The sequence below is a fragment of the Artemia sp. Qi Xiang Cuo genome, chromosome 17 (assembly GCF_049724085.1).
Source record: "Artemia sp. Qi Xiang Cuo chromosome 17, ASM4972408v1, whole genome shotgun sequence".
In the NCBI taxonomy this organism is placed as follows: Eukaryota; Metazoa; Arthropoda; class Branchiopoda; order Anostraca; family Artemiidae; genus Artemia; species Artemia sp. Qi Xiang Cuo.
The window spans coordinates 56,445,203-56,458,192 of NC_142810.1; the positions used below are offsets into that span (position 1 = coordinate 56,445,203).

At 38.2% G+C, this 12,990-nt stretch overlaps 1 protein-coding gene across 4 annotated transcripts in view; it reads right to left on the reverse strand.

Annotated features, from left to right (window-relative positions):
• Positions 1 to 12,990, reverse strand: part of LOC148942390 (uncharacterized) — a 45,459-nt gene that overhangs the window by 23,920 nt on the left and 8,549 nt on the right. For 3 of the 4 annotated variants that reach the window (XM_089103094.1, XM_089103096.1, XM_089103095.1), the window contains exons 2-3: positions 10,776 to 10,969; positions 13 to 180 (exon numbers count right to left, since the gene is read on the reverse strand). In XM_089103094.1, coding sequence (XP_088959220.1) covers positions 13 to 180; positions 10,776 to 10,818 — 211 coding nt within the window. In that variant the 5' untranslated portion in view covers positions 10,819 to 10,969. Of the gene's footprint in view, positions 1 to 12; positions 181 to 10,731; positions 10,970 to 12,990 lie in introns of those variants that run through there. The other variant, XM_089103097.1, reaches the window with a different exon arrangement.

The following is a 12,990-nucleotide window of genomic DNA, read 5'->3' on the forward strand; positions in this document are numbered from 1 at the left end:
CAAAGAGCATACCACTGTTTCTATTAATGTTTGATTCCAGTTTCAGAAGGTTGCAATCAGGCTCACGCTCGGCAGATACATCTTGATAAAATATGAAAAGATTACCTTCCTCTTTAGGTAATAAAATTGGAGTTGGCTCAAAAAGGGTTTCATCATTATTTGGTAGAGTTTCTTCAATTTCTAAAGAAGATTTAAAGTAAAATTACTTAAGAAATCTCATGACAATGATTAACTGACGAGTAAGGAGGCTCAAAAAGATGGCTCAAAAATAACTATAGGTAAAGCAAAACTTAGGTCATGCCAATAGCAGAGGAAACAAAAGGCAAAAAAGAGAAAAATAAACACAGATATAATATACATTTTATACGAGTTCCGAAAATGTGAAAATCATAAGCCTGACTTTAGCAAATTTTTAGTAATCAAAGGGCAGAGAGAGAGAGAGAGAGGGAGAGAGGGAAAGAGAGAGAAAAAAAAAGAGAAAACGAGAGAAAAATAGAAATAGAGAAAAAGAGAAAAAGGAAGGAAAATGAGAAACATAGAGAAAAAGAGGAAAAAAGAGAAAGAGACAGAAACAGAGAGAGAGAGAGAGAAAAGTAGAATAAAGGATAGAAAATGAGAAAGATAGAGAAAAAGAAAGAGAAAAGATAGAGAGGGATGGAGGGAGGGAGAGAGAGTAAGAGAGAGAGAGAAAGGGGAGAGAGAGGGGGAGACAGGGAAAGAGAGAGAAAAGGGAGAGACAAGGAGAAAAAAAGAGAAAAGGAGAGATAGAGAGAGAGAGAGGGGGAAGGAGAGAGAGGGAGAAAAGGAAAAAGAGGAAAAAGGAGAGAAAATGAGAAAGATAGAGAAAAAGAGAGAAAAAAGAGAGGAAGAGAGAGAGACAAAAAGAGAGGAAGAGAGAGAGAGAGAGAGAGAGAGAGAGAGAGAGAAACAGACAAACAGACAGACAAACAGACAGACAGACGAACAGACAGACAGAAAGACAGAGAGACAGACAGACAGACAAATAGAAAGACAGAGAGAAAGACTACTACTACTAATGAATCTAAGGGTATTAAGGTGAAATTTTCAGGAAATATTGAGGGAAATGTTGAACTAAATCAAAACTCCTGCTAGGGCTACTACTTCTACTGAGGCTAAAATTATTACGGTGAAATTTCTAGCGAATATTTAGGGATATTAACTCAATCACATTATGCACATTCAGGTTGCCGGAAGGGTGTATGGGCAATTTCCTAGGAACGACTTGAATTATCAAGTTAAAACTCTCGGGGGGTGTTGGAAGGGACGTTGAATCAAACGGCACAACATGCATACTACTACTACAACTAGCTCTACTAGTACTACGACTGATAGTACTACCTGTGCTACTACTACGACTACTGAAGCTAAGAGTATTAAGAAGAAAATTTCAGGACATGTTGACGAAGATGCTGAACTAAATCAAACCACACAATGTCCATTCAGGTTATCAAAATAGGGTGAGAGCTATATCCCAAGAACAAGTTAGAGTATCAAGTTGAAACTTCCAATTCATGTTGAGATAGATGTCCAAACAAGCAAAAGCTACTAAATGCATACTACTACCGCTACTTTTACTGATACTGCTAATACCACTGCAACTATTGAACTAATGTAAATAGTTTAAGTACATTCAAGTTGTCAAAATGGCATAGGCGGGATATCTATGTACTGGAAAAGGACATTAAGTAGAAACTTTCAGGGAAGCTTTATCTTGCTTTAAAACCAAATCAAAAGGCACTACGTACGTGCGTCTCAGTAATATCTCAAGAACGGCTGACGGCATTAAGCTGACATTTTCAGAGCGACTACTATTACTACTTTTGATACTAATACTGAACTAAATCAAAAGGTTTCCAGGGTATCAAAATAGCACAGATACCATATCTTAGAAACAGAATAGGGTATTACATTTTATTTTAAGGGGCAGTTGAGGTGAATCAAAAAGTACTACGGGTGTCAGATTGTCATAGAGGCGTATATGCAATATCCAAGTAACAGCTAAGAGTATTAAGTTGTTCCCACGCAACGCTGAATTATGAACTAGATCACGATACACTACGTGCACCCAAATCTATTATAATGGTGTATTTATGGTATCTTAGGAAAAGACAAGGGTATCAAATTGAAGCCTTCAGTACATGCTGAGGGGGATTTTTAGTTAAATTTGGATGCTAAGAGGGCATGCAAGTAATGTATAAGAATTGGATAAGAGCATTAAGGTGAAACTTTCAAGGGACATTGGGCCCAATCAAAACGTACAATATGTATGCAGGTTGTCAAAAGGGGGTATGGCCAATATCACAGGAACAGCTGAAGTTATAAAACTTCCAGTGTGGTAAACTTACCCGCATTAAACTCAAACAGTATGAAAATACAGCTTGCCCCGTTCGCCTGTGAGTCCAGGGGACTTGTCGGTCATGTGTTAACCCTAAAACTCGGTCACCCACCTGAAACTCTAGACGGGCGGGCCTTATAGGCTTAGGTGGCTTGTTCACCTCTGAGTCCAGGCGACTTCAATCCCCCGTTTGGACTTGCATACATGTCCAGTGGACATTGTCCGTTATGAGCCAATCCAAAAATCTTGGTCATCCCCATTTACAGTGGGCTTCCCAAGTAGACAAAGCTCATTTGAATTACCCTTAATCTATGCCTATCTAAACTTAAATCTGCCCAAGGATGGATAACGGACTATCTATCAATACTGTTTTTTTTTTTACTTCTTTTAATCCTCATGCCGAGTTGGTGTTGAGAACGTCACCAGCCTTTTCCACGGGGAGCGGTCTGCAGCTAGGGCCTCTGCATCAGACAGCAAAATCTTAGCTATGTCAAGGAAAATCCCAGGGCTATCACACCACCGGAACATGGGTCTTTCTCTTGGACGTTTCCAGCCACTACTAATTGGTTCAAAGTCGTAAAGAATCCAAGCCGGACTGTCGACAGGCAATCGTACAAGATGTCGAAACCAACGAAGTGTCTGCTCAGCAACCACGTGTGACAAAGGTGACTGGGAAATCATGCTTCGCAAGCGGTCGTTGCTGACAAAGCCTATTCATCGGATTCCCTCGATTGTGAGAAGCCACTTAGATTGAAGAGTGTTGAGAAGGCGCTGGACAGCTGCAGTTGTAGGCCAAGTATCGAAAAGACTGACCCTCCAAGAATCTACATTTTGGTGGCTCGTTTGATCATTGGCTTCTTCCAAACATGGCTCAGTCTACCGATGACAGCAGAGGCCTTGGCCGCGCGGGCAGCAACTTCATGGTCGATGTGGACTGGTCAACCACTTCAATTGGTTTTCCGGCAACCAATTAATTAGAAATGTCGATGTCAGACTTTGGCCGCACTACCATGACTTTCGTCTTCTTCCAGTTAATGATTAGTCCTGTCCTAGCAGCTTCAACCAGAAGCGCGTTTAGAGCCATGAACAGCAGTGACTTGGAGTTGGTGGCTAGTGCCATGTCATCAGCAAAGTCACAATCAGTGACAACTCTATCCCCATACTTGAGTCCAAAGCTCAACTTCCGGGTTGTGCAACTCAATACATGGTCAATAATATAGTTAAATAGCTCAGGATCAACTGTACAACCTTGTCTGACTCCTGTTCTTACTAGAAAGAACGCGCTACGTCTACCATTCACTTGCACAAAGCTCGCAGTCTCTTGATGCATGGCCCTTAGTAGGTGGACATATTTCGACGAGAGGCCAGTATTAGAAAAGATATTCCATAGAGAATCTCGATCGACTGAGTCAAATGCTGCCTTGAAATCGACATAAGCAATGAAAGCCTGCTGGCGGAAATTGATCGCCTTCTTGGTGATTTGTCTTATGGAGAATATCTGCTCTGTCGTTAATCGGTCAGGCGTAAAACCAGCCTGCTTTACTTTGCGCTTTCGTCGGAGGTGTGCAAAACATCACTGCAATAAAACTATAGGAAAAAGCTTGCCTGGTACCAAGAGGAGCATTAACCCTCTATAGTTCTTGCACTCCCTCCTGGAACCTCTTTTCTTCGACAGTGGTAGGATCACTCTAGTACCCCAGTCTTTCGGGATAATTTCCGAGCCCCGTATTGAATTGAATAGTATTTGGAGCCATAACAGGATAGTGCCACCGCCAATTTTAAGTAGCTCCGCGTACATTCCCCACATGCCAAGAGCTTTGCGGTTTTTCAATTTCTTCGCAGCATTTTGAGTTTCTACAACTGAGAACGGCTTAATGTCAACATTAAGTAGTTTATTATAGATCACAAGTTGGGGAATGGCAGGGGTCACTACAGATGGAGAGAGAGGGGAGGCATTAAACAGAGATTAAAAGTGTTCATTCCACCTTGTAAGGTTGGACACTATGTCTTCAAGGAGCGCTCCGTCCACAGATAGTACGCTTTCTAATGGTCGAACAAACTTGTCCGAGAGGTCACGTAAGTGTTTGTACACTATTCCAACGTCCTTCCTTACGGTAGCTTCTTGTAGCTCCTCAGCTTTGGCGTCATCGAACGACTTGAGACCTCTATATATCAGCTTATTCCTCACGCCAATGAGATGCTGATAGGTCTTCATATCCCCCCGAAGTCTGGCCTGCCTTCGGAGAGTAATGACATATACAGCTTCCTGTGACAGCCAAGGCTTTTTGACCTGAACTTGCAAGCCAAGTGTTGTTTTAGCTGCGTTGGTGACTCCAGTTTTAAAAGAGTCCCACTTGGCTTCAATATCTGAAATCTGGGACAGGCTTAAACCGCTTTTTAATCTCAACTGAGTAACGCCAACAAGTGAAATACCGGCTGCGTATCAATAGGCGAAATGAAATTATTTTTATTCAATCCTGAAAAAGGTTTATGCCAGCTTTGTCACTCACTGAGACTATCTGTCTTGGCTTTACTCTAATTAGCCATGGCTCTTAAAGTCTTTCATCACTTCTACCAAGTTGATTTTAATTAAAGTTTACTTGAGCTTACAAGTTTACTTTTAGTTTGAGTTCACTACTACTACTGTAACTACTTAAGACTGTGGCTGCATGTGTTTGTGACTACTTATCACTGCAAGAACTTGCGACTGTGACAAAAACTATTTATCACTTTGGTTACGACTAATTGGAACTACATTGCAATTACAGGCGACAGCTACTACACTAATGCTGATAATATCACTACAACTCCTACTACTACAACCACTACTACTACTACTACCGAATTAAATCAAAATAGTTCAAGTGCGTCCAAGATTATCGAAAGGGTGCATCTGCAATATCTAAGGAAAGTTTAAGGAAATTGAGTTGAAAAGTTCAGGGTGAGTGGAGGAATAAGTGATTAGCATTTGTCAATACTCAAAGTCATAACGCGCTGAGGGTTACGATTCCCACCAGGAACGAACCGTCAGAGCGCCCAAGATAATACAGATTTTCCGCCCATATTTCCCCTACATCCATCTATTTTCCCTGTATCCATCTATTTCCCCTATATCCATCAAGCCAAAGCATTACTGTACAACTATTACGATTATATTATATAATTTCGAATTATTATATAATATTATATATTATATAATTATTATTATATAATTTCGTTCAACATGTAAATGGTAAGGCAATATCAAAAATCTTATTGAGAAAACCAAAAAGAATTGATGTTTTTTTTTCTTAACCAATGAAAAAAAAAAACTATGCCAATTACAAAGAAACGGAAATTAATTTTTTTTAAAGATCTTTTTCTACAAAAGCAGTTTTCCAAAGAAGAGTAAAGAGGTACTTCAAATCAAAGATAAGCCTTAGTATAGTCAGCAATTGTTCAAACATAAAACGAACATAAATAACTGATAATAAATAAATGAAACCGAAATTAAAATAAATAACCAAGTCAATCTCAAAACAGGTAGAAACTAAGAAGAGCAGGGCGGTCTCTCTCAGTGTCTGCTATAATTTGCATAATTTGCAGTTTCCAGAAAGAAATCCATTTTAAGCTTTTTCTCTTTGTAATTTTTATAAACCCAGAATTATCAAGATTTATAGGAATGTTTATCATTATACATATTAAACTGCCAATCCACAATCATTTGATTTTACTTAGTAATTTCTGTTGTGATGGTGATCTTCAAGATATTAATTAAAAAAAAATTCCGAAAAATAAGTTTTTCAAAGACAAGTAAAGGTCATTTTAAACTTAAGCTCAGCAGATACAAATACCTGTTAAAATTCAAAATCAAAAGGACTAGAAATTACTATTAAAGAATAAATGAAACCCAAAACGAACATAAATTAAATGAACAATCATAGCAAAAAACATACAACAGGTAAAAATATAAATGAATAAAGAGATTTTAAAGCGAGTAATGCTTAGAATGAATATGAAAATCAAGCTTAAAACGAAAACAAAACCATTTTGTTATTGAAGTATAAATGAAACTTAAAACGAACAGAAATTAAATAAACAATCAATGCAAATAAACATACAATAGATGTTAATGTAAAAGAAAGAGAAAGAAAGATTTATTTAAAAAAAACATATCAACAAAAAATTATTACTTCCTCCCCTAAAAAGCAAAAACAAAGAACACTTGTCCGCCGATACCACTAATACCATCACACTAAACAATAAATACAAAATAATATCATATATTATACTTCCTCTGGGAACATCATATCAACAAAATCCCCACAATCAATCAATCAAAACTCATATTCAGCAAAAAGCAGATCCTTAATGATTTTTCTAAAAATATTTGGGTCACCAATAGTCTTAATATCACTATTCAAACTATTCCATTTCCGTGTACCTCTATAAAAAACAGAACAACATGAACGGGAAGATATACCTCTAGGTACACAGAAGTCCGCGCTACCCCTTGTATCATGAGAATGAATAGTAGAACTAATGGACAATAAATCATCAAAACAACGAGGCTGAACATCCTGCTGCAGTCCAAAAATAAACCACAATACATTGAACTCACGAAGACCTGCAGCCGGCAAAATTTTTATACGTACATTCCTTCCATAAGAACTATATATACCCCCAGAGCATTACTTACAACGTCTGCCTCCGAGCCCAGAGGGGTTGCGTCGACATAGGAGTTTTTCTTTTCTGACTTCTGAACTATTTTTAATGAAATGGCTATTTTAAAAATTTTATTGGATGGGCTTGGGGAAAAAAGGGTGTGTGGGGGGGGGGGCAGTTACCCTCGGATATCTTTTGACTCTTAAAAATTGAACTAGAGCTTTGAACTTTCAATCAAAGAAGCCTTCTCTGAAGTTTATACGATCATCCCTTTCATAAGAACCACTAACCCCTGGGCCCTGGGGGGTTGTGTTGACACCGGACTTTTTGTTATCCAATTTTTGAACAATTTTCAAAAAAACTGGCTATCTCAAAATGTGTAGCTGATGGATTTGGCGAAAAAAGGGCGTGGAGGGGCTAGTTGCCCTTAAATGTCTTGACACTTAAAAAGTGAACTAGAAACTTTCAATTTCCAATCAAATGAGCCCTCTATGAAGTTTAAACGAGCATCCCTTTCGTAAGAACCATACATGCCTTTAGGGCACAACTTAGAACGCCTTCCCTCGGGCTCTTGGGGGTTATATTGACACCAGTGTTTTTCTTATCCGACCTTTGAACTATTTTTAACAAAATGTCTATCTCAAAATTTTCATTAGATGGGTTTGGAAAAAGAAGGCGTGGGGAGGGGGGGGGAGCTAGCTGTCTTCAGATCTCTGTTGGCTATTAAAGAGTACACTCAGATTTTTCGGTTCATACTAATTGAGCCCTCTCTGCCGTGCATACTAGTATTCCTGTCGTAAAAGCCACATATGCCCCAGAATAGAACTCACGAAACTTGTCTACAGGCAGGTTATGCTCAAAATTCAAATTTTATTGGATGCATTTGGGGAAAAAGGGGCGTGGGGGTTGTATTTGCCCTCTAATTTCTTTTGACTCTCAAAAACTTAACAAGAAATTTCAATTTCAATTTCCAAAATGAGCCCTCTCTGAAGTTCTTACGAGCATCCCTTCTATAAGAAACCTATATTTCCCTAGGGCATAACTTACAACGCCTGCCCTCTGGCCCTGGGGAGCTGTGTCAACCCCGGAGTTTTCGTTATATGGCCTTTGAACTACTTAAAAAAAACTGGCTATCTCAAAGTTCTTATTGGATGGGTTTGAGGAAAAAAGGGCGTGGTGGGAGGGAGGACTAGGTGCCCTCCAATCTCATTTGACTCCTAAAAAGTGAACTAGAAAGTTCAATTTCCAGATTAATGAGCCCTCTTGGAAGTTTATACGAGCATCCCTTCCATAAGAGCCATATATGCCCCCAGGGCATAACTTATAACGCCTGTCCCCAGGCCCTGTGGGGTTTTGTTGACAACGGAGTTTTTTTTATATGATCTCAGAACTATTTTTAACAAAATAGCTATCTCAAAACTTTTATAAGATGCAATTGGAAAAAAACATAGAATTTCCAGAACTTTCAACTACGTCTAACAAAATGGCTACCTCAAAATTTTGATTGGATGTGTTTGGGGAAATGGTGGGCGTGGAAGGGGTGTTAGTTGGCTTCCAGTCACTTTTGACTATTAAAAAGGGCACTAGCCATTTCAGTTTCCAATCGAATGAGCCCTTTTTGAAGTTTCTATGACAGCGCTTTCTACAAAAACCTCATGTGCCCCCAGAGCATAACTTACAATCCTTGCCCCGCGGACTGCGGGGGGGGGGGGGATATCCTCAAAGACCTGATTTCCAGAATTTTCAACTACGTTGAACAAAATGGCTATATGAAAATTTTGATTGAATGTGTTTGGCAAAAAGGTGGGCATGAGAGGGGAGTTAGTTGCCCTCCAATCACTTTCGACTATTAAAAAGGGCACTATCCCTTTGAATTTCAAATCGAAGGAGTCCTTTTTGAAGTCTCTACAACAAAGCTCTCTATAAAAACATTATATGCTCCCAGGGAATAACTTACAACCCTTTCCCTGAGGGCAGTGGGGGGAGTGTCCTCCTCAAAAACATAATTTCTATCTGGAAATTAACTACTTAGAACAAAATGGCTATCTCAAAATTTTGATTGGATGTGTTGGGGTAAATGGTGGGCGTGGAAGGGGTGTTAGTTGCCTTCCAATCATATTTGACTATTAAAAAGGGCACTAGCAATTTGAATTTCCAATCGAATGAGCCGTTTTTGAAGTTTCGATGACTACGCTTTCTATAAAAACCTTATATGCCCACAGGACATACCTTATAACCCTTGCCCTGATGGCTGTGGGGGGGGGGTTGTCATCCTCAAAGACCTAATTTCCGGAATTTTCAACTATGTTGAACAAAATGGCTATATGAAAATCTTGATTGATTGTGTTTGGGGAAAAGGTGGGCGTGAGAAGGGGGTTAGTTGTCCTCCAATCACTTTCGACTATCAAAAAGGACAATATCCCTTTTGAATTTCAAATCGAATGAGACCTTTTTGAAGTTTCTACAACAAAGCTTTCTATAAAAGCCTTATATTCCCCCAGGGCATAATTTACAACCCTTGCCCTGACGGCTGTGGGGGGAGTGTCCTCCTCAAAAGATAATTTGTATTTGGAACTCAACTACGTTGCACAAAATGGCTATCTCAAAATTTTGATTGGATATGTTTGGGGATATGGTGGGTATGGAAAGAGTGTTAGTTGCCTTCCAATTACTTTTAACTATTGAAAACGGCACTAGCCATTTAAATTTCCAATCGAATGAGCCCTTTTTGAAGTTTCTACAACAACGCTTTCTATAGAAAACGTATATGCCCCCAGGGCAAACCTTACAACCCTTGCCCTGAGGGCGGGGGGGGGGGGGGGGGTTGTCATCCTTAAAGACCTAATGTCCAGACCTTCTAACTATGTTGAACAAAATGGTTACCTTAAAATTTTGATTGGATGTGTTTTGGGGAAATTTGGGCGTGAGAGGGGGGTTAGGTGCCCTCCAATCATTTTCGACTATTAAAAAGGGCAATAGCCTTTTAAATTTCCAATCGAATGACTCCTTTTTTGAAGTTTCTACGACACAGTTTTCTATAAAAACCTTATATGCCCCCAGGGTATTACTTAAACCCTTGCCCTAGGAACTGTGGGGGGAGTGTCCTCCTCAAAAACATCATTTCTATCTGGAAATCTACTACGTAGAACAAAATGGCTATCTCAAAATTTTGATTGGACGTGTTTGGGGAAATTGTGGGCATGGAAGGAGTGTCAGTTGCCTTTCAATCCCTTGTGAGCCTTAAAAAGGGCATTAGAACTCTCGATTTCCAATCGAATGAGCCCCCTTTGAAGTTTACACGACGACCCCTTCCATATGGAGTGCTTCTGTGAAAAATAAATAAATAATAAAACTTTGGAGCTGTATGGCCTTTACTATAGGCAACGCTATAGCGTTGCCTCAGATGAGAAATAAAAAGACACACCTCATAATAAGGTTTGTTTTCAGTTAATTGAACATTATGTCCCTGTTTTTAGAAGGCCCTTGGGGTCTCTGTCCTACCCCTCTTGGTTTCTGCTCATTTTGAACTTGACCTCGCTATTTATTCTTATTCCTGTTTGTTTTGGGTAGAATTTATTGTTTGTTGATTTATTTTAGTTTTAGCTTGCAAAAAAAATTTATTTCATTAGTGCTCATCTATGGTTTAATATAGCTCTTCATTTTTCGTTGGCAAACTCCTTTGGTAGAAAAGGTTTTTTAAATTAATTTCATGAAAACTAGATTCATGATACCTTGTGTATTTCCCACCATCTCAATCTACAGTAAAACTAATAACCTTGTTTAACAGCACTAATCCCCAAGAGGCTGAGAGTCTCCATGTTTCACCAATTGAGTGGAATTCTTCTTGTGATTTGTGATTTCACCAATTGAGCTTCTTGTGACTCCTCCAAGAAATTAAAATCTTCAGAATCTGATTAATTAAGGAGTTTCATTATCACAACTTCAAAAAGCGACCAATGCACATAAAACCTAGAAGATATTAGGAAAATATAAGCATAAAAAGTGCAGACAAACATATTCCGAAATTTTCAAGACCAATTTATTGATGTTTCACTTTATATTGATCAACCATAATAAAAATAGTATTATGGTAAATATCTTACAGCTTACAAATGAAAAAATTAAAGGGAAACGACAATTTTTGAAGATCTTATACTAGTAAAAAGCACTTAGTTGAACACATTTTTCACCTTATAAACCACCCAACTTCAAATTGTGCTTACTAAGTAAAACTGTACACAGTGTTTAAAAAACAAATTTTTCAAAAAAAAAAGTGTTTAAAAAACAAGGATTTCACAAACATTTGTTGGATTTGCTCAACTATCATGTATATGGTTTCCATTGGTAAAGGTGTGTGGTTGGAGTAATTTTGAACAAAAAAAAATCCCAATGGCTAATGGGTCCAAGATCCTTTTAAACTAATTGGATTCCATTCTTATGCTCTTAATTATTTCTCTTCCTTGTATGTGTCTTGAGATATTAATAACTAATAATTTGGATTGGAAAGAGGGGAGGGGTGGGGGGTAAGTTGCAGAACCAAAAATTCTACACAGTATGATCATATAATAGTGTAATGCTCATATAGGTCTAGTTTCCACTAGTTTTTTTTTCTTTTCTTTTTTGTTTTTTTTTAGCCAAATCTCTTGATCAAGTTCAAAGAAAAGAAATTGAAAATACTGTCTATTACAAGCCATGATGCGTGAAATTCAAATCTAAGAGTAAAGAAAAAAAAAACTGAAAATAAAACTGGCAACTAAATTGAGAAAAACATAATAGATTAATTGACACTGAAAACATAAGTGTTGCTCATGGTATGTAATTTGTGTTATATGAGACAAGCCTATGGCTTATTCCATTTCTGATTAATAAATAAATAAAAATAAAAGATTTCAAACAAGATTTCATGTGGAATTGAATAAAGATAGTTAACACATGAATCAATTTCTGAAAATTAAATGAGCAAAAATTTTTTGCTCATTTAAGCCCTCTTTTAGTACTTCTACGATCAAGGATTCGACACAATACAATGACCCATGACAAAATAAAAAAATAAAAGCTTTCAAACAAGATTTCATGTGGAATTGAATAACGAGATAGTTAACACATGAATAGACCAATTGAAAAATCATTCATTAGGTGTCAACTGTATAGAGAAAACGATATAATAAAAAGAGAGATAAATTTATAAGCTATAACACATCAAAAACATTAAAATTAATTAAACAATATTTAATCAATAAATAACAATGCCAATAAAAATGCAAAAAGGGAGGAAAATAAGACAAGAGGTATGAATAATGCAAAGGGGAAAATTAATCATAGGCGGCGCGCTAGCGCTGCCTAAGTAAAGAACGATGTGGGCACAATGTGTTTTTTTTCTCCATACCCGAGCACTTCGTATCGAAAGAATGTCGTGGAAAGTTCAAAAAGGGCTCATTCGATTGCAAATTGGACTGGCTAGTGCCCTTTTTAATAGTCGAAAGTGATTGGAGGGCAACAAGCCCCCCCCCCACGTCCATCATTCCCCCAAACACATCCAATCAAAACTTTGACATAGCCATTTTGTTCAGCGTGGTTGATTTCCAGATAGAAAATATCTTTTTGAGGGGGACACTCCCCCACAACCCTCGGGGCAAGGGTTGGAAGTTTTGCCCAGGGTGCATGTAAGGTTTTATAGAAGGCATTGTTATAGAAACTTCAAAGAAGCCTCATTCCATTGAAAATTCAATGGGCTAGTGCCCTTTTTAATAGTCAAAAGTGATTGGAGGGCAACTAGCCCCCCCCCCCACGCCCATCATTCCTCCAAGCACATCCAACCAAAATTTTGAGATAGCCATTTTGTTCAGCATAGTTGATTTCCAGACAGAAAATATGTTTTGAGGAGGACACTCCCCCACGACCCTTGAGGCAAGGGTTGTAATATATGCACTGGGGGCATATAAGGTTTTTATAGAAGGCGTTGTCATAAAAACTTCAAAAAAGGCTCATTT